Here is a 23,013-nt window from a genome sequence, read left to right as displayed (position 1 = left end):
GGAAATAATTACATATTCACAAGTACTTGGGTTCTAGAACAGTCAAGGCCCTGAGCTTTTTAAAAGCAAAATCTAGCTAACAACTGAGTCTCCTGGACAGACTGCCCAGAATGCATCACCGATCATCATAAATACATATGAGTGGCTGCTGTATACCAACCACTGCTCTGCATGCTTTACCCCAATCCCTAATGAACTTCTTCCACACTCACAACCACCTCGTACGGTAAAACACTTGTTCTCATTTCTTATCTCATCTGGATGATGAAAGCGAGGCCCAAGGAGGTTAAGTCACTTGCCTAAGAACACACAAAAGGGGAAGAGCTAGGTTTCAACACGGCTGCTTGATGCCTCTAAAACAATGTTGTCAAAAAATGGATTTCTCAACTCTCATGACAATTTACCCATCCCCTTTTTTGGTAATCTTCCTAGGAGATCACCATCTAGGAGTCTCTACCAGCTGGGAGATGTCACTAATTTTGGGGTTAAATAGTCAGATCTTTGATAATATTTCAAATATAAAATTATTAAAATATATTTTCCCAATGTACTACTATTCTCCCAATTCCTCCTTCCCTACTCACAACACTTGCTGTTAGCAGAAATGTTATTTTCAGAGTTTGGAACGACAAACATGAAGTCCTAAATAAAACAATATAAACAAAATTAATTTCACTTTCATATGAAATATGATCATCTAATGAATTATCTTTTTAAAAAATTCCTGTGTCCAGTGGCCTGAGTATGGGGACTGTTGATCATCAACTGAAAGAATGAAAAGGAGGCCAAGAGATTCCAAGCCTGGGGACGAGGGGTGCCTGGGCAAGTACATGAAACCTGGGCTTCCAGGGGTGCTCGTTTGGGAGCAATAAAACACAAAAATTCATAGTAGGGACCATGGCCTCCAGATCAAGAGTCAGGATAAGCAGCAGTGGAATCTATGTTTGAAATGTGGCACCTGAGAGGTTGTAAACGTGGTGAAGCCTATACTTCTGAGTCTGCTGAAACTTCTGGTCAAATGTTGTTTTATCTTTTGGAAACAAGTATTAAAAAACCGAAAGTAAGAAAGATAAAATACATCTAAAACCAAACGAACTAGCAGTCAAAATTTTGTTTTATTTTATTATTGGCTAGAAAGATGTTACAGCCAAAAAAGGCAATGATACTAAAGGAATCCTCTCTGATTTTCAATATGCAAATATATTTCTTCCAAGAGAGGCCCTGGTGTGATCTGAAGAGTCCATGTTAACTTCTTTTCTGGAAACTTCCTTGCCTTAGTTGTTGTATTCTTGAAGAGCCTGGGCCATGAAGAGTTTGCCTAAGTTTTGGGCAGTGAACTCCTTGATGTTCTGGCAGTAAGTGTTAATCTGGCCTGTGCATTTCAAAAAGAGAAAAAGAGAGTCATAATGTTCCACAAATTGTAAAATGACCCAGAATACTAGTCAAACAAGAAAACCAACATAATAAAGAACCACCAGTATTTTGTTTTGTTTTGAATCAAGAGTTTATAAGAATTAAGTTTGTTTTTCCATAAGGGATAACGAATGGAAGTTCTTTTGAAAATAAGCTATCTTCTACTCTTAACTACATGCAGAATGAAGAAAAACTACTTTTAAAAAGCCCTAAGGACATATTAGTTGTCAATCAAAATGTAATGACTATGCACAATAGTACAATAGTACAATACTGTACTAAGAAAATATTACTAGCTCACCTTAACAGGTAGAAAGGAGATATAAACAATAAAATCACAGAACTATAATCCAACCAGACCCACCTGACCCAGATGTGAACTACTATAGTAGTTTTCACACTGTGCTTTTGGAAATGCTGTTATTGGACCTTAAGAAAGGAATTATGTCTCAGTTTCCCAAATTTAATTTATATGTGTACTAGAAAGTTTTTAGGAATTTGGATATTCCCCCCCACACTAAAAATATATCAATAGAAATAAGAAATTACAGAAGATTGGCTTTTCTTTAAGTAGGATTTTCACTTTAATAAAACCTCTCACAGACAACTAGCCAATTGAATCAAATAGCATTTAAGATTTCTACAGAAATAAGATTATGGCCAAATAAAAGCATGAATGTTATATATTCAAAATCAAGTCCTAGCATAGGACACAGGATCTCTACTGCCTAAAGGTGGTATTAAACGTTAAGTATACCCTGAGAAGGTTCACCCAGAATTATACTCGTGTTATTGCCAAAATTTAAGCCAAAGTAAGGGAAATATTTTCTTGAATTAATCCAAGTACTCACTGTACAGTGAGGGGCTAGAAGAGGAAAAGTAAGGGGCCTGAGCTTTATAAACATGATCTTTTGCATTATGAGATTGTAAACATTTGTTTCTCAGCTTCCATGAAAGATAACTCAAATAAAACCTTTCCATTTTAGAAAGTTTAAAATGCCATCTCAAAAATGTTTAGATACTCACAGACTGAAGCACTGAAAGGACCCAAGAAATAACAAAGACTTAAAAATTCTTAAATTTCAGAAATTACAGGTGCTAGATTCAAATTCAGCCTCCAACCACTTAAAATATACTAGCTTTTATGGTGTCTTTTTCTGTTTATAAATTTTATCACTGTCTTCTTCTTCCTAAACAACAGAGAAAACCAGCCAGGTTTTGCACTGGCTAACAATACCTGCAATGAGCAGTGAATCCATCCTGGCAGGGGGCTGCAGTGGTTTGAAGAGTTTGGACAGGTCTTCCTCAGGGAGTGGGGGTTCTCCTCGGCTCTGACGTTGCATATTCTCCTGCTGGCGACGCTGCTGATACTGAAATTCCAAGGGAAAATGATTTGGTTATTTTTCTCTATCTGAGGAGAAAGAAAGACCTCCCTTGCTTGTGCAACCAGCAAAACCCCATTGCTCTGAATTCTAATCTCAGTTTTATCAATGGCAACATTTGGTAGCTTGCTTCTAAGAAGCTAAATATGGCAACAGGAGAAGAAAGTTCCTTTGTTGTAAACTGTAGTGTCACTCTGAGTTCTAAGTCTATAACTAATGATTCAGAAAACAAAATTGATTATGTTAAGTAATAGTATCCTTAAAAGACAAAGAAGCTCATGATTAGTGAGTGAAAGAGTAATTTTACCTTTTATGAAAATACGGTAGTAAATGATTCACCCTAACTTTAATAACTAACCAATGAATTACCACACTGGGATTTTTCAACTTTATCCCTACTAACCTAAATTACAGTATCAATGATGTTATTACTGTTGTGTTTGCAATTATTACTATTCTTAACAGATCAGCACTTTAGCTAAGGATGGATACTCTGATAATGCTTCAAATACTCTCAAACTCTAGATTCAAATACTCTCAAACTGTGACTCTCTGAAGAGAAGGTGGGGATATATATATATATATATATATATAGGTATAGATCAACTATAAACTTATAGATCAACAATTACAGTAAGAGCTAATAGCTATAGATTGTTCAAAACAGTGAAGAAAATAAAATACACACACAGCTTTAAAATGTCAGGTAATGATAAACTAAGGTGGGCTAGTAAAAATTTTATTCTTGGATTCCTATGAAGACCAATGGAAATGGTACTTCTTCCTTAAAAAGCAGGGTGACTTGCTTTGCAAAGATTTCTGTATTCGTTATGGGGTGTGACAGTAAAAGTGAGACAAATCTACAAAGGGTACGAATGCTGCTGGTAAGTATGAAGAAATGTCACATGAGAAATTTTAAGATATATTAAACTCTGAAAGGTTATCTGTAAGATTGGTTTCCAGAACCAATTGTCTCATAGGTGACAGATATTCAATCAGATACTCCAAGCAAGTCCTTTACCTACAGGAAGAACCAGCAAGAGACTGAAATCAAACTGGGATGGTTTCTTCCCCCTCGGTTTATCAGAGATTTATAACCACCACCATCTTTTCAGTTAAAAAACACACTATAGATTTATATATGTTATCTCAATTCTAAGTGTGGTAGAAACAAAGTATTTTAAATTTCAGCATACACTATATATGAACTCTGATATTAAAATTTTTTAAAAAATACAATATTCTTAGAATCACTTAGTTGTACTTAGAAATCTATATTTAAAGTACATTTTAATGAACACAGAGTGTCATATACGAATGCTACTTTCACAGATAAACATTCTGGAATCAACTTATACATGAATCAAATGTTAAGAACATTTTAGAGTGATATAGTCCAAAACAACATTTCGGGAACTGTGAAAATCACGTGGCCTTCAAGCAACATGAGTAAGAAAAGGGTTAAATGGTCATAGCAGCATGTACGTGCATATGAGACTATTCAGGTAATTCTAGGGTTTCTGTCTGTATTATACTATTTACTTCACAGCAGTTAGTCTATTATTTCCTATCAAATTTACTTGCTCTTAATCACAATTGCTCAATTTTTTAAATGAATTGAAGATTGCTAACTATGCTGCAATAAGCCCCTACCAAACCAATTACAGTTAGTAAAGAAATGAGCTGTGACACTCTGGAATCTCTTTGCCTCTGATTTTCTCAATAAATGTATCTTTTATTTGCATAACCTTGGCATTATACTCTGAGCTTAATAAACCAGGGCTCTCTTTAACACATATATTTTTAAATATAACATGTAAATAATATATTAGGAACATACTATATAAAAAGTAATCTTTTAAAATATGATAATAGAGTTACTAACTAATGGTCAATGCTTTACCAAAGATAATATACATCATTTTGAAGATAACTCTTGAAGCATCATACTTAGAAAAGAATGTTGAATTTTTCCATAATACCAACCTGATGTTTCTGCTGCTGCTGTTTACTAGTATTCCTCATGTATGTGTTATATTTAACTATATCTTGGCTCATATCATCCACTCTGTCCATCAGCAACTGTAGATTCTTCCCCAAATGATTGCTGAAATGTAAAGTAAATATACAGACATGTCTTACTTTAAGTTATGGCTCTGTCACTGCTCTGAACACTTCTGAGATACCAACTTGATCTTTTTGCTAAAAGAATGAGAGCACAGATATGCACAAAAGCAAGGGTAGAGGAAAGTGTCTGAGTCAGCTTGTTATTAAACTTTCTCTGTCAAACACACAACTATAATTTCAGGGGTATCTGAAATAGCTCAGTTTCTTATTGTGAGAACATAGGTATGTTAGAGTAGGAACTGTTAAACATACCTAGTGAGACATTCATATTTTTTTGAAACCAAGTTTAACTTAAGTTCACTACTTCAGAACCCTTTTCCCCAACAACTCCCACCTCGCCCCTGAAAATGTGCTGCAGAGCCTTTAAATCAGTAGTCATAGGAAAGAACCATGCAAACAGATTAAGACTTCGGGAACATGATTTCTCTATCTAGAAGGTTCAACAACAGCATTTATTCTGCAAAGCCAGATGAAGAGGCTCCTTTCCTTTAATCTGTTGTACAGTCTTTCATACTTCTTTTCTCCAGAAATTTCTATTACAGCTCAGTTACTTAAAATCTCTTTATAAAGTGATGTTAATGATTGATACAGTAACCACCATATTCACTGATTTCTGCCTGCAACTGTCTTCTGCCATGGTAAAGCCTGGACAGCTACTATACATATATATTCTAAAAATAGCTAGCTAACAACTACTAGTAGTTACCCATTTATTAATTTCAAACAGATATTTACGAAACTCCTATTATGTGCCAGCCTCAGTATTAGGAAACAGGAAGACAACAATGAATGAGACATACATGGTCTCTGTAGTAAATGAGCTTATAACTGATTAGGAATGGGAGGAGGGAAGGAAGAGGGAAGAGAAAAGATACTTACTTTAGATAGCATGGTCAGAATGTTTCTTTGAGGAGATGACAGGCTGAAAGCGAAAGATTAGGAGTCAGCCATGCAAAAAGTATTCTAGGCAAAAGAAAGTACATGTGCTGAAGGCCTGAGATGGGCAAGAACTAGGCAGATTTGATAAAAAGAAGAGGCCTGGCATAGCTGGAGCACAGTGATTAGGTTAAGGAAGCCAGACAAATGCCTGTAGGAAGCCCATAAGCACCACACAACTCCCCAAACAATGTAGTGTGTGTGAATGAGACCTCTCAACTCCAACATGAACGATGTCCTGGAATTGTGCATGTTTGTGACATGTTTTGGCTTAAATTTTAAAATGGTTACTCTGTTGCTATGCAGACAGATTGGAGAGCAGAACCAGGAGATCAGTTAAGAGTCTACTGTGCTGTGCTGGCAGGGATGTAGAGAAACTAAAACACTCATACAGTGAGGTTGGAATGTAAAATGATGGAACTGCTGTGGAAAATAGTTTGGTGGCTCCTCAAAAAGCTGAAGAGAGTTACAATATGACCCAGCAATTACACTCCTATGTATATACCCAAGAGAACTGAAAATATATGCTCACACAAAAACTTGTACATGCATATTAATAGCTACATTATTCATAATAGCCAAAAGGTAGAAACAACCCAAATATCCATCAAACGATGAATGGTTAAACAAATTGTGGTATATCCATACAACAGAATATCAGTCAGGCATTAAAAGAATGAAGAACTGACATATGCTACAACATGGATGAACCTGGAAAACATCATGCAAAGAAGAAAACATTAAATAAAGAAGCCAGACACAAAAGGCTACTTAATGTAGGATCCCACTTTGTGAAATATCTAGAACAGGCAAATCCACAGAGACAGAAAGTAACTAGTGGTTGCCAGGGGATGGGGGGGGGGGGGTCATGGAATGACTGTTTAATAGGGTCTCTGTCTGCAGTGATGATAATGTTCTAGAATTCATAATGGTTGCACAATACTGTGACTACACTAAAAACTACTGAATTATACACTTTAAAATCATTACCATGGTCAATTTTTAACTCTATTTTAAAAACTGCACCCCTTCCTTTAAGAATTTATTATGATATTCCAGAGAGAAACAGTGGTGGCTTTGAACTAGGACGGTGGCAGTAAGTATGGAGAAAAGTGAGCATAACTGAGAACTCTTCTGGGGCAGATCTGGGAATCTTTATTTAATATGGGGTAAGAGAGAGGAATCAAGGGTGACTCTCAGTTTTCTGGCGTGAGCAGCCAACTGGTTGTTACTAGATTTACACAGAAGACAAAGACTGAGAAAGAAACAGGTTGGGAATATTGGGAATAAATGAAATAAATCCAATTAAAATATGGATTCCATCTGCAACCTGAGAAAATTAGAAAGTTTTGGCTCTCTCTCAAATAATGGAAAGAACATAGGACAGGCATGTGTGTATGCGTGTATTAAATAGATTTATCTTTTAATTCCAGTCTGGTACTACCTAGATAACCTTGGCCTAGTAACTTGGCCTAATGACTTCACCTAAGAATCAAGTGCTTCTTTCATATTAAATCTTATTTCATATTTATCTTATTCCATTATAATTTTTTGATTTGCTTTTAAAACCGTTTTTCTTCTCTGGAAACCAGATAAGCATTTGCTTCTGTTTTCTTCTAATTTCTTAACAGTTTGATTTTAATTCACTCAGACTTAAGTGTTTGAACATATGGTACAAGATGAAGAATTAAAATGATTTTTTTCCAGTAGCTAATCAAATGTCCAGACCCATGGAGTAGGTAGTCACATTGCTTTGCAAATAACCTCAGGAATAAAGTCTAACAATACTGCACCTCACATTCATTCTTTTGACACATATAAGTTTTCCAATCACCCTTTTAGATGCTAAGGATTAAGCTATATAAGATAATCTTGTACTCAACACATTCTAGTGAGAAGAGAGGAATGCAAATAGATAAATACAACGTAGTGGTGGTAAATGCTATAACAGACATACAACAGAAGCATAAAGGATAGTCTGGTAGGATCAGTGAAACCTCCCCAGACTATCTGATGAATGAATTTTCAGTTTTTGAGGAGGAGTTGGAGGTAGTCAGACAAGGAAGGTAGAAAGAGAGACTGCCATGTTCAGAGACCTTGGCATGAAAACTGTGATACATTTAAAGAACTGCAAATAATTCAGTATACCAGGAGCAAAGGAGAAGGGCAAGACTGTGAAAAAGAGCTATATGGCACTAAAGAGGCAGGCAACAGTCACTGGGAAAAGACTCTTGGAAACTCGGACTATAAGTTTTAATTCTATTCTATGGATATTGGGAACAAGCCAAAGATTTTTAGCAAAGCAGTCACATTAGCATCCAATTTGCATTTAGCAAGATCACTACAATTTTGAAAAAGGAAAAGGTTAAAAGCAGGAAGTTAGGAGACTGTGAAAATAATCAAGAAGAGAAATAATGAGGCCCTGGCCTAAGGAAGCAAAAATCATGTAAGACAAAATGACCCCAGGAATATACGTGGAAAAGACAGTGAGGAACACTGATGTTTAGAGATGAGCAAAAGAGAGTTCACTGTGGAGAATGAGAAGTAACTCAGAAGAGCTATAGTTTTACAAATGCCAAAGAAAGAAAAAATTTCAGAAAGAAGGGATTATCAACTGTACTAAATGCTGAAAAATCTATAACATCCAGTGATACAGTGACAAAGAATTCTTGTGGCTTTGGTGAGAGGTTGAACAACATACAATGGATGGAACACTGCAAAGTGCTGGGGGTAAGTGGGAAATGAGGAAATATAGATAATGACATGCAGAAAATTCTGTCAAGAAGCTTGACTATAAAACAAAAAATGCAGCAGAAGCTGAAAAGAGGAATAATGATGGCATGAAGTCAAAAGGTATTCTTTTTTTAAGTTTATTTCTTTTTAAGACAGCGGGACTTAAACAGTTTAAATGTCCTTATTTTTAGGAGATACCTACTGAAGTACTTAGGAGTTAAAAGTCCTGTCAACAATTCACTTTCAAATGGTTCAAGGGGAAAAAATATGTGCCTATGTACATAAATAGAAAGAGAGTGGGCGCAAATGTGGCAAGATATACAATTGGTGAATCTGGGTAAAAGGTTTATAGGTGGGTGTTTGTTGCATTATTCTTTTAATTTGTCTGAAGAGTTGAACATTTAAAAAATTTTTATTTAATGGGAAAAACAAGTCTATAAAGATAACAAAAAACGAGTAGTATAGAGAGAAACTGAAAATCCATGAGGAAGGAGGGAAATGATTAACTTAGGTCCAGAGAAGGCAAGAGGACAGGCAGGGATTGACATCACGGGACTGATCATTTTCATTACTGAATGAATTGAGGCCCAAAGAGCTAAGTTAAGTATAAGAAATTCCATTAACTACATGGATGCTTGTTAAGTAAGTCATGTATGTCAGTAAGTGCAAAAGGAAATCAGAAAAAGGGAAGATCACCACCAATCCTATGGCTGGGAGGTTACCAGACCAGTGACACTGGAAAAAACAAAGGAGAGGTGCTGCCATATGCAGAGAAAAGCCTAGTATTTGTATCCAGACCTTAAATCTTGGAGGCTGAATACACTGATTTTAGCAATAAGAAAAGTACTACTAAAATAGACCCTCTTCCTTCTCCACCCAAAAATGTCTTTAATATAAAGTACTAATATTATGTGCTGCATAATATTATAGTGAAAGAACACTGCCACAAGCACAAATACGTGGACTTCAAGGATTTCATAATATTTATATTACAATAATGCTCTTCAGAAACCTAACCAATCAGAAAAACTCAAAAATCTGTGCTTGTACAGGACTGAAGGGCACCAGGAATTAACAATACCAAAATATTTCATAAATAATATTCACAGAAAATCAGAACCACTACCAAGAGCAATTTTGTGGGGGTCTTTTCAGTACCAGTTCAACTAGAGTACTGAAACATGGACTTACTGTTAGGAGTTTCAATACTATAGCCTTTTCTTTTATTGCCCAGGAAACAAAGAACTTAAAACAGATAACTTAAACAGATGTGAACCAAGACATAGAGTGTTAAGTCTGCTCTGGCTACAGTATCAGTTTAGGCTTACTATCCTTAATGTATGATGCCCACTCTTAGTTTACTTTTTAAAAAGAAGAAATAAAAACAAAATTGTTTTTCATGTGTTAAAAGCTGAAGGCCTATATAACAGATATTTAAAAATTAATAAAGGCTACTGTGGAATAACCATAACTAGAATTTCCATCTAATAAAATTAAAATTAAAAATTAGAGTATTTTTAACATAAGAGAATACAGTATATTTTATTCAGAGTATACAGTATATTTATCAAGCAAATTAAAGAACTGGTACCCACATATAGATTGTAAAAGGGAATATCACATAAAATGTTTATGGAGCTGTGTAAGGATGATTTCTGATGAGGTTTCTTACAAAAACGCTTACAGCAACTGATCTGATTACCATCATCACACTACTGATGTTAGAAATTAAAAAACTGAGATGTTCAAAAGGTATATTTCAGTCTCTCAAAATAATAATATTAGCAATTTGGTTCAATGTAATAGTCCAACAGTATAAGCACTGCTTCAAGGTTGCTTCCTTTTTTTTTTTCCCCCAACAGAAACACCAATTTACCCTTTAAATAATTTCACATGGAAAGCAAAGGCCTTTCTTCCTCTTTCACATAAAAATGAAAATACAGAAGACAAAAACTATAATAAAATGTTTGTCTAGCTCTTAGCTGCTACAGTAAGCTGGGAACATTTTCTCAGCCATTATATAATAAATGGTGCTTGGACAAATGGAGATTATAGACCAGCTCATTGGTAATGTGAAAGCACTTATAATGGCTATATTTGTTTTGTATGCTCAATAAAGGAAGCCTGGGAAAAGGGGAAGACATAAATTATATAAGCAAAAGCTTTCATATAGTAAATTTAAAATAATTACATAACTATATACTTAATACATCAAATTGTAACCCTGCATGCTGAAAAAGGTTCTTAGTGCAATGCTTTAAATACAGGTGTGCTGAGAGTATTTGTAAAAGCAATAAAGAAAAATATGACCTTCTAAAATAGACAAATTAAAAGACTTTTATGAATATATGTTTGCAGTCAAACAGTACACTCTTGGTGCCAAATTAGCCTTGCAACCTGGCTGTGTCACTTAGCACTCCATTTACATTCAGTTTCCATCTCCTAGCCCGTGAAGACTTTCTAGTGGTCTTTGTAATGGACTAATGCAATGGAAGGTGGCACTTCAACCACACTCCTACCCATGCCAGAGCACGGAGAAGAACATCAGGGTCTCTGGTCTTTCTGGGTTCATCTCATCTCACTTGGCTTATGTGGAGGAAGTACAAATTCTATATCTTCTTTTTATAAGCTTTTATCTAGGATAACTAGAAATCTGATAAATAATTGAGCTTCTGCTCCAAACTGGTTACTTAAGAAAACACACCTTGTTTCTTTCAGCCAATAAACATGTTCTGATTGACTACCTACTCTGTCCATTTACTTTCATTCTACAAGTCTGCTGCTAGCCTCTTGCCCTCCCCCAACCCCTCATACACAATCACTAACATAAAGCTTAAAGGGCATAGAGGAGCATATATATTCATGACTCTGTTAACATTTCTGTTAAGAGTAATCAATCAGTAGGGGCAAAATCAACATTTATTTCATGAAGGAAACAATCTGGTTTAGAATACCTCAGTCAGTATTTTATAATACCAATATAATAAACATTATCTTAGCAACTAGATAGCTAAAGCAGTCACGTGGCAGGACATCCTGTCACCAACTGCCTAAGATAGCAAAAGCCAGTGTCAGGTTTAGAAAATGCCAGTTTTAGTTAAAAACTCAAACAACTAGAAGTTTACTACTGACAAAGCCTGCATCTGAACAAAGGCAAGTGTTAACTGGTTAAAACAAAACAAAACAAAAGTAGTATTTCTGTTCTCCTGAGCATTATTAAATATCCAGACATAATACCATAAGCCTCTCAGGATAGTGTACAAGAAATAAAACTGAGCCAAATAAAAAAGTCCTCCCCCGTAGGCATTTACCTATCAAAGCACAAATGATAAAGCAAAGAAGGCTGCAGAGGGTTCTTCTAATAGGAGCAATTAGTATTCAAAAAATGCTTTGTTTTACTTTATCAATTTGGCATTTTTTTTCCTGAGATCTTAACAGGGCCAAATACTACATGTTACATACATCTTAGCAACCTCAAAATGTCCTTAAGTAACTTTCTCGTTTCACAGGTAAAGTCTATGGGGAAAAAAAATCTTTTGAAGAAAGTTCTAATAAAGGGACTTTTCATTAGGCAGGGCCACTTACCTGCTAGCAAGACTGAGCAATTCATGTTTGTCTGCCACAGCTGACTTCTTTTCGAGTTCCCACATTAGGACGTTGATCAGATGTGAATTTTTAATTACGATCGGCACTTCTTCAAACATGTGCTCAAAGGTGATATTTGCTTTTTTCAATCTGTGATGCATGTTAAAAATACTTTAGTCTGATGGTCCGAAGTAAGTGTTAAATTGACTATTTCATACATTTTGCCTAATTACAGGCCCTCTCCAGGATCTTTCTTTCATTAGCACTCTTAAAACGGGGGAGAGAGAAACTAGAGTTTTACAAAGTCAAGCATAAGTCGCGTGATTTGAGTAACTCTGAAAATGATCTGAATTTGAGCTAAAGCCCAGAAAATAAGATTCCTGGCAAGAGAGACTATACATTCTTTGTAATCAGGTATCTTTTAAATTTCATTGATAGTAAAATATAAATGTCACAATAAGTTATGCTATACAACCTACATCTAAAACTTAATTTAAAATAAATAGCTAGAAAACAGAAATACTACTCTATTTCTTGGAAAGTTCATTTTAAAAGCCTACTGAACTAAAGAGATCAACAAGTAGCAGAACACTGGACTCCATATAACAGTTCAGAACATAGCAAGGACACAGCTTCTCATAGTTTCTATGTACCTTAAGTTTTTAGGAGTCATATGGAAAAATTGAGATGAACTGTCCTACATGAAGTCAAAGCCCTAACTCTGCTTTAATAAGAAATAAAAATTTGTATAGTTAACAGAAGAATTCTAAATATTTAAAATTTTTTAAAAATGTAAATATTCCAATACCACTAAATAGGATCCCAAAACAGCCCTATCAGTTAATCTCTGTATACCTGTCACCTATAAAATTTCCAATGTCACATTTTTTGAATCCTTAAAATGTTTATATCTCCCCCCAATCCCACCCCTTAAAAACAGCGGCTCAGAAAATGAGACATACAGCTCACAGCCGGTCCGACTTATCACACAATTTGACAGCCGCTGATCACTCTTTCCATCTCCTTTTATTCAATCATTTATTTCTTCAAATCTGGTAGCTAATTCCCACTCTAACTGAACTCACCCTTGGTAAGAACAACAAACGAGACATTCCCTAAAGAATAATTCAAACATGGAAAGGAAGAAAGCAAGTGGCACTCGGCATGCATAAAACTTCTATAGTCAACATGGCAAAAGCATTACCACACTACACTGAGGATTCAATAAATGTGGCAAACAAAAATCTTAAAAGAAAAATACCCAAACCCTTTACCATATGCCTCATAGGCCCTCAAACACTTACGCTTCAGGGGAAAAATCCTTCTCTTTACAAACTTCCATCAGTTTAGGAGTCAGTCTGTATGCCTTTAGTGAGAGAGACCCTTGGGCAGTTTTTATGGGATCTCAAATAAGAAAAAGAGAAAGAAATTACTAAGAATGTTGTCACTACCAGTGCTCAAATGACATTAGTTCTAGGCACATTCTGTTACATATCTCACAATCTTTGCAAAATAAAGATCAAAATAAATAACCAGAACACAACGTGAAGCAGATTCAAACCATTATAGCAAACAGGAAGCAAAAATGTAGGGATCTCACAATCCTACTTATAATAGGTAGAATAACTTCCTCCCTAAAATAAAAAGTTTAGACACAAAACTAAGATATATTCAAATCCATTCCTTAGCAAGAACTAGTAAACTTGCTGAAAATTAAATATATCACATGTTCTATACATCTTGTATAATTAGGAGGAAAATACTGATGAATAGTAAACATGAAAATTCACTGCATATATTTGTATAATTCTTCAGTCAACTAACTTAAAATAAATAGCCCTGCAAACAAAATTTATCTGTCCTAATAATCACTGTTCCCATTTCTTAGTTAATACAGATTCCAAAAACAAAACCACTAAAGTGAAACTGCTATCCCAAAAGTGTCTTTTTAGTTTTAGAGAACCTAATTTTGTCAAAACTAACTGCTTAAACACTCCATGAGTAAGGGAGCTTAGCACTTGCAGCATGATAACGGCTCTGGCATGCCAATATTCGCCTAAAACCTGTGTTAACATTCATGTTGTCTGAAACTTAACACAGTGAAACTTTTAGCAATAGGTGATAAAATGAAAACCAAAATAGATTGAAACAAGTGGAAAATTCATCAAGGTCTGATGATGCAATGTTTCCAGCCAATATAAGTACACTTTAACAACTTGTTCTTTACTGTAATCCAATTGTTAACATACTGAAACAATTTTGGGGCAGCTCATAAGATTGATCGTATTCATTAGTATTTTTTCTGACAGATACTCAGGACGTTACATTTACTTCTCAGCTGGAAACTATATGCAAGTCTGCCAGATATGGCAAACTGTGAGTGTTTTGGGAGGGGGAAGGCTATAAAGCTGTTAAATTGCCTACAGTTCTGATACAGCACAGAACATCTGGTCTGGAGAGCTTGAGGAAACACCATTAAATAGGCCGAAAAGAAAAAAATCTTTGTGCTAAGAAACAGTCCAGGTTTTGTACACTGCTGTCAGAGGTATAAAAAAAACTTGGCACACTGTATTATGATTGGTCAGTCACGTACAGAGCCAGACACTCTAGCAATTGGGGTTTGTTAGACATCTGGTCTAGTTCCACCAGCCCCTTCAATGAGGGAGGGGAGATGGAGGAATAAAAATGAAGCAGCTACTCCAGCATTCCAAAATGTACACATCAGGGCTCTGATAGCAAGAAAAATAAACAGAAAGAAGGAAACCCTGTCTAGACTTAGCTGCTGCTAAGGCTACTACAGAAACAGGGTTGGTATTTACTTGAGAAGGCCTGCCAGGCTGCTCTTAGGAGGCAAAAAAAAAAAGACAGAAAGCAAAAATAGTAGTAATAATATAAAGAGAAGAAAAGAATAATAAAGGAACCTCCTACTAACCATAAATGAGAACGACAGATTCTTCAATGGCATGTTGGTAACTGAACTGAGAATCCAGGAGCGCCCGGGTGACGAACGAGCCATAGTATGTGGACTGGTACCAGCCCACGTGAAGATGATCGATGTTTACGTGGCGAAGGCTCCGCATCATTTCCATTTGATACTGGACTAGATGATGGAGAGAAGGGGAACAAAAGAAAAAACTATTTAATGATGATATCAACATTAAAAACAAGTCTTTTTGGAAACCAATTTCTACATAACTAGTAGCTGTAAGGAACAGGTTTCCAGATTTAAAATCCACTTAGTTCACATATAAAGAAAACAAAATTAAGCTTTCAAATCATGTGGGCATTCCTTTTTTCCTTACTGAAAAAAACATTTTATAGAAAATGTATTAAACACATAATATTAATGCCTTGTTCTAAGCAAGAAATTATTAAATGTAGTTTCCACTTTTTAAAAATAGTAAATATTTAAGGAAAAAATTTATAATTGCAAAACTGGTTGGTTATAAGTAGTTTCATTTGTTATCAATCTCTTCTTCAACACAGTTTTTAGAAATGAGAAGTTAAAACCATCAAGAAAAGTAAGGGAAAACAATTAACTACATTACTTATATATGAACAGGATACAGGCTGGAGCTGATTTAAAATAGAAGAATTCATTTTTGCCTTCATCTGGTGCCCCCTGCTGCATATGCTAAATTTGAAAAAGAATTCTTTTTTCTTGTCTGTGTGTTTCTTAGTGTCAAGTAACAGACACTATTTTTTCATTAGAATAGTGCTATATTTTAGTCACCATGTATGGAATGAAAAGGTTTAATGATTTTTATTTTTGTCAAATTAATGACTATTATATATATCATTAAGTTAAAGCAGCATTAGAAAAATAGGTGCAAACTGACAATATAATAAATGTCATTTTAAAAAGCGATATAGCCCAATGTATAGCAAATACAGGAGAAAACTATAATCAACATAATATCCAAGCTATTTATTTCTATCATAATGAATGTATGACTATGTTGAGCATACATATTTGCTTAACTTGGAACCTAACCATTTCATTTTCAGAACTCAAACAAAGTTATATGTGTGTCATTCTTTTAGTTGTAGCACTATGGTTTTACAAAGCAAATAAGACTCAGGATCACAACTATATAAACCTTCCTCAGATGGACACAGTCTTATTTTTCAACACTTGTTACTAGGCAAAGACAACATCAACCTGCTTATTCCAAGGAAGGTTATATTTCTCATGCTAAAAGCTGACAGCCAAAACCGATCAACTACTAATTATGTGTTTTCGGGAGGCTTTCTTTAGCTATGTAGAAAAGCTGAAGAGCCCCAAAGCTCCCTTACCACTATCTGGAGGATCCTTCTTAAGCCCATGGCAAAAATGCAATACTGTCAAGATATATACCAGTTTAAATGACTCTGTTTTGAATGTGGGCTCATTCATTTGTAGAAACGGAAAAAGTGTTAATAAAGAGGTGGTTTGGATAGTACTATTTCTTTTGTTGTGTGTTTGTAAGGGTAGGGGGAAGAGGGTTATACTAATACACCAGATAAAAACAAACCAGTGTTTCTGTAGATTTATGAATAAAATGTGAAAACAAAGCCATGTGGTATATTCTAAACCACTATTAAAAATACCTTTGAAACCTATGTTATATACAATGATAGCCTGAAGAAGCAGTATAAAATAAATGATAATCTTATGCCAATTATCTTAATATTTTATCCCCCTGGCCTATAAGAGAACCTCACCTCCCCCAGCTACTTTAACAGATTCACATCAACCACATAAATTTGGGAGTAGTATGGAATCATTGCTACAATCTCTTTCGGCCTTAAAAATTCCATAATTCTTTTAAATCGAAGTAAAAATCACGGTTTGGCTAATAAATTTTAATCAAATTTCATTTACAAAAAGTCCCAATACCATAAGCAAAACAGGAGCCGCACTAAATTTGCTATTTATTAAAAGGAAAGGGAAGAGGAGATGAGATTACCAAGCAACTGATAGTATAAACGAGATTTTACAGAAGAATTTTTTAAAAAATCAGTATTTAAAAAACATGTTGGTGTACAATTTAGCAAAATTATAAGCAGAGGTTAGACTCTACCAACTTGCAACAGTAGAAAAGAAGAAAAGACTTGGAATCTAGAGATATGGGTTCTCATGCCAGCTCTAAGATTTCCCTTGTAGAGATCTTGCTGTCCAGCTAATGATCCTTCTCTGATGTTTAATTTTCCCATCTCCAAAGAGATCTGAGAGCTCAATCCCAGTCAAAATGCTATGACTCCACATTGTTCATTAGATATACTTATGATTAAGTGATTTTTCTATTAGCTTAAGAAGGGCCTCCAGCATGGATTATGATTTAAAATAAAAATACACTTCTCTGAAAAACATTGTCCTCTTGCTGAGTGTCCCCTCAAATAGCCTGACTACAATAGATTTTATAATAGCATTTTCAGGATACAAGAGGTTAAAAAGTCCAAGATGTGTAGCAAACCTCCATATGCCTTCTTTACACAGTCTTACCTACTTTGCAGCCCCTCCAATAAGGGTAAGAATGAAAATGAAGTGTTTCTCTAAACCAGAGAAGAGAGTCAAGGGTGAAGCCTACAGCCATGTGGAGACACCTACTGCTCCAATGTATGTATTTCTGGAGACTGCAACAAGGGGAGCATTTCCATTTTCCTCTTCTACAGCTTAAAAACTGACATAACAGATTTCACAAGGTTTCAGATAAAATTGTTTATGAGTCTTAAAAGTTTTCATATCACCTGCATATCTTATATATATATATAAAAATTAAAGGGCTAAGAGCAATGATGGGTCAATTAATAAAATCACTTTTTTTTTTTTTACAGTGTACTGGAATTTCACTATTATATAACAAAGTATGTGCTGGGCCTAATCTATGTAAAAGTTCCAGGACACTGTCTGTCTTGGTTTGAACTTACCACTCCAATTTTAAAAATTAAAAAAATAAACACAATATTTAAAAAAAAAAAGGTGCCCTCTCGGAGGCATCACAGAGAAAAAGAAAGGATCTAAAAGGACGTGTGATGCTCCAATAAATGTACTGTTTTAAAGAGGTCACTTTGATTTAATAAAATAAAAAACGTGATTTTTCTATTATATATAAGCCAAGGAGCAAAAGACACAACTCATAGCCACATAAATTGCTTTATCTCTGCAGATGTTTAGAATCTGTGTCCTCATTCTAATGTTGATATAGACATGTGATCCTCATCTCCCTACACTCACACAATTTTTCCTTCTCCTCCTCCCAATCCAAATTTTCAAAAAGTACAATACCAGCCCTTGCAAAACTTCCTGGTAAACTTCAGGAGGAATAAGAAATGAACAACAGACTATCCCCCTCAACTGTCTCAAAACCATGTTCCTGGCAGCCGCCATCAATCAACTGAGCTGAGCTGCCACACTAGCTGACACCTGTATGTCCCTCTGGCCTAAGGTACAGACAAGGGGAAAATCTCGAAATGGTGACATGGTAGTAAGTTAACACAGGAAATAAGAAATGTTCATTGTAGATTCTAATCTTCCAGGTGGATGTCCTTAATTTTGTGGCTATGTTAGTCTCCCCAAGGATATATACTGGGGTTGATCAGGTAAGGCGAGCACAAGAGGCCCGATTTAGCTCAAGGCTTAGAAAAAAGGAGAGGAGGGGCCTCATGAAAACTGGAAGTGGCCCATGATGCTGCTGCCATGTCACAGCCCATAGGCTCTGGCGAATTGATGTAGTGCTACCTGCCTCCTCAATGCAGCTGGTCTCATTTTTCTGGCTGGAGTTTTAAAAGGAGGATATAAAAGATAGAGAAAAGGTTCACCCTATCTAGGGAATGGCTCACATCTCAGAAAGAAGAGAAACAGTCAGAAAACAAAAGGAAAAAGGACAAAGGAAAGAAAAAAGGAGGGTATGGTGGCTCATGCATGCATGCAATCCTAGCACTCTAGGAGGCCAAGGTGGGAGGATCACTTGACGTAAGGAGTTCGAGACTAGCCTGGGCAACAGTGAGACCTAGTTTCTACTAAAAATAGAAAAATTAGCTGGGTGTGGTGGTGCATGCCTATAGTCTCAGCTACTCAGGAAGCTGAGGCAGGAGGATCACTAGAGCCCAGGAATCTGAGGTTGCTATGAGCTAGGCTGACACCACAGCACTCTAGCCAGGGTGACAGAGAGAGATTCTGTCTCAAAAAAAAAAAAGAAAAGAAAAGAAAAAGAAAAAAGGAGGCTCCTTGACATAAAGTACCCTAACTGCCTATTGCTGAATTAACGCAGACCAATAGAGAAACAAGCACTCATTGGCAACTTTGCAGAGTTGGTCCAAGGGTTAGACACGCTTCCATTTTTTGTTCTAAAATTCTCATATTTAACAGAAGCCAATACAGCAATTTCAACCAACAACATTCACTTTTGAGTTAATGGCTAAATATTCCTGCGGAACTTCCCAAAGATGAATGGCAAGAGAAAAATCCTCTTGGAGGGGAAAGAATCTTTTAGAGGCATTCTTAGTTCAAAAAGCAAACACTCTACTCACTGAAGAAAAGCAGTACACAACAAATGAATTTCAAAGGCAAATTGGTAGTTACTATGAAGCTGACTTAAATTACTAATATAAAAAACTGCACTTAAATGCAGTTGAGGTGGTGCTACAAAATTTGGAAGGATTATAAAAATGAACTAGTTTTATAAATCCCTTCAACTTCTACGATTACCTTAATTGGTTAAGCCTCTCCCAAGGAAAGGAAAGCCTGCTTTACTGACTTAACCATTCGAAGTTTGGCACCAGTATATTCATATTCACTTTTTCCAGATATCATCTTTGCAAAACAGTCAATTTTAAAGTGCCTAGAGCTAAAACTGTCTTAACTAAGGCAAACAGCCCAATAACTATTTCTTTCAAAAATCAATCACATTTGTTGGGCTTTCTCTTGTTTCATCTTCAAATATGAAAGTATTGAAAATTATATATTGTCTTACATTTAAATATTATATCTGGAGTTACACTGCCAAACAAGACTATGGGATTTGAGTACTCCTGAAGATCACTGGGAAGGATGATGGAGTAGAAGCTTTTCAGTTCAGTAGAATAATTAACCAACTTTCTTTTCACCTTCAATTCTTCACCCTCACTTTTAAAATCATCTTTTTTATTTTATTATTTTAAGTGAGTCCTCGTGAAATACAATTTCTGACTGAAAAACAAGAACACAGAATTACCACGGGATGAGCTCAAAGTAGGAAATTAAAGCTGTGGCATACTCAAAATCAAGAACTCGAGATCTTTTTGGCAGATTAAGAAAAAGTGCTTTTACAGAGGTGTTATTAGGGAACTCTTAATGGGCAAAGTAATCTAAACTTAAAAATAATTTAAGGATCTACTGTCTAATATTTAATGATTTGCTATTTTATCATATAAACCCAAATAATTTAATTATAATTAATTTAATTATAATTATTTTTGAAATAAGCACAGATAAAGCTTGGAGGAAAAGAGTAGAGCTAGGCACAAGGAAAGAAACTAGCACTTAGTGAGCAGTTATTATGTCAGACTTCCTGCTAAGTGGTCTACATATGTTATCTATATTCCTCACAATAACTCTAATGAGCTAATCATGATTATTGAAAACCTTTTACAAAAGCTGTTTACCATAGCTTCAACTTCAGTTTGAGTTGGGACTATCTGACTCCAAAGCCAAGGCAACCACCCACTTAGAGAACTTCATTGCTTCTTACTGGTGAAGTTTAGAGTAAATTATTTCTGAATCAATGAAGCACTGCACACAGATACAACAGAAGTATACAACAAATTTCTAGGTTTTCAGAAACCACAGCTTGTGTATGTTTGATCACTAAATTAACCAATAATTTAGCACTACCAGAAAACTTTTAAGTAATAAAACTACCATCAAAGATTTTTAAATGCCAAAGTTGATACTTATCATAAATATGTAATCAAACTCCTAAAACATTGTATTCCATGTTACTATTTGAGATTTGTGCCAAGACTACTTTGTAACTAAATACTGGCTCAGATCAAAGATGACCTACACAAATTCATCAAGTAAGGGAACAGAGACCAGATCTAGAATATGCTCTTTGCAGCAAAGAAACAAAACTCAATCAGGAGATGCAAATGGCTTAAAAAGCAAGCAAACAAACAAAACCCCACAATTTCCCTGAATCAAACCAATGATTTCAACAAATATGACAGGGAAGTGGTATGCATAAAAGTCTCCTATCTGTGCTGGCATGAGTGCTAACCAAAGTAGGCCTTTTAAGAAAATAATTACAGGCCTCTTTCCCAGCTGCACTATGCAACACCAGTGAGCACTCACAGGCTGTCAACTGTGAAGGCTCTGCGCCATTATCTAGCAAGACAAACTTTATTTCGTGCTTTCCTCTTCATATGAGACTTTTTGCCAAGCCACACATACGTTTCAGGCAATGTTCAAAGCTAGTAGCAGATGTAGATTTAAGCAAGCAGAATGTGCATTTGAAAAAAGAATTAAATAAGAATCTACTTTGGGTGGAGAGAATTACGAAGTATGCAGACTTCTTAAAACTTCCACATTCTCTTCACCCAGTTTGCATCACATATTCATCCCTTTTTTCAATTAATACATCTGTTATTAATGCCATCTCTGTTACTGCTTAAGAATTTTGGTAACAGTTCATTTTTTCACAGTAAAGTGTCCAATAAAAATTCTACTCTACCTAGAAATGAATTTGTTTTATTTAAAAAGAAATAAAAATAATGTCTTTCTTAATAATTTTACAGAAATATTTTTAAAATAGTTCATTTATTCTGGGTGGTTTAATTTCTTCTTTAACGTATTATGAATTCTGACAAAATATTTTGAATGCCAAGCTGGGGATAAAGGAATGGGAATGTGTGTGGTTGCTCCATTTAATCTTTTAAACCTAATAAGAGTCTTGAAAATTATTGTAAATCAGGTTTTTAGAAAGGTTTTAATGTGTCTCAAGAAGTCTTCTATGAAATAAACTGAATTCTTCACAGAAAACAACAAGTACATCCTGTAACAAATCTACATTATTATCTTCTTAACCAAAACATGAAACAAAAGCCAAGATATATTACTTCTTTGAGGTTATGAGAATTTCAAATGCATATGCATTCATGCCCTTGGTCATGAAAACACATACACATAAGTAGATGATAGAGAGCCAAGAGTAAGTTAATTGTATGTTACCTGAGATCTGTTTATACAAAGTGAATTCACCTGGATGGGCCCAGGGACCTAGACCCCTGTCACCACGAAGAATTTTCACATAAAGAATATTGCTACCTCTTGCTACAGTTAAGAGGACGGTACGTTAGAAGACCAAATGAGACTCTCTGAGTTCAGGAAAAAACAATTTTTTTCACACTATGTAATAGGCTCCTTCATGAGGACAAGTAACACCTGTCATATTTATAGCTATATATGAGGTACTACATTAATGCTGACACAAAGTTAGGTGCTGAAAATATTTCAAAAGAATGGAATGTATCCAAGACATGTGACTGGTGTTAATGTACTAGAAAATGTCACAATTACTAGGAAAATTTATATATATAATATGTATGTAAAATACATACATATAATAAAATTATATATATGTTCTGCCCTGTTCACAAAGTACTGGAAGTACCTTGCATTAAACCACACAAAATAATCAGTAATCTCAAGAGTAGGAAAAGTCTAAATTAGAATACAGAAAATAAAGAATGAAGGTGAGGTAGAGATATGAACAAAGTGAATCAGGCCATAGGTATTTTGGTTAAAATATACAAATTTGTCTATGAATCAAATCAAAGAAAAAGGGAAACAAGGCTGCTCACATTATCCAAAGAGTGA

The 23,013-nt window shown here is 35.1% G+C and overlaps 1 protein-coding gene across 1 annotated transcript in view; it reads right to left on the bottom strand.

The window, feature by feature from the left end:
• Positions 1–1,096: 1,096 nt before the first annotated feature.
• Positions 1,097–23,013, bottom strand: part of EIF3H (eukaryotic translation initiation factor 3 subunit H) — a 93,953-nt gene continuing 72,036 nt past the window's right edge. Inside the window, exons 3-8 of the mRNA XM_045561459.1 lie at positions 15,109–15,276; positions 13,481–13,580; positions 12,177–12,326; positions 4,782–4,902; positions 2,651–2,783; positions 1,097–1,372 (exon numbers count right to left, since the gene is read on the bottom strand). Coding sequence (XP_045417415.1) covers positions 1,275–1,372; positions 2,651–2,783; positions 4,782–4,902; positions 12,177–12,326; positions 13,481–13,580; positions 15,109–15,276 — 770 coding nt within the window. The 3' untranslated portion in view covers positions 1,097–1,274. The remainder of the gene's footprint in view (positions 1,373–2,650; positions 2,784–4,781; positions 4,903–12,176; positions 12,327–13,480; positions 13,581–15,108; positions 15,277–23,013) is intronic.

This window comes from Lemur catta, chromosome 9, assembly GCF_020740605.2.
Source record: "Lemur catta isolate mLemCat1 chromosome 9, mLemCat1.pri, whole genome shotgun sequence".
NCBI lineage: Eukaryota > Metazoa > Chordata > Mammalia > Primates > Lemuridae > Lemur > Lemur catta.
This window is presented reverse-complemented; position numbering and strand designations above follow the sequence as displayed.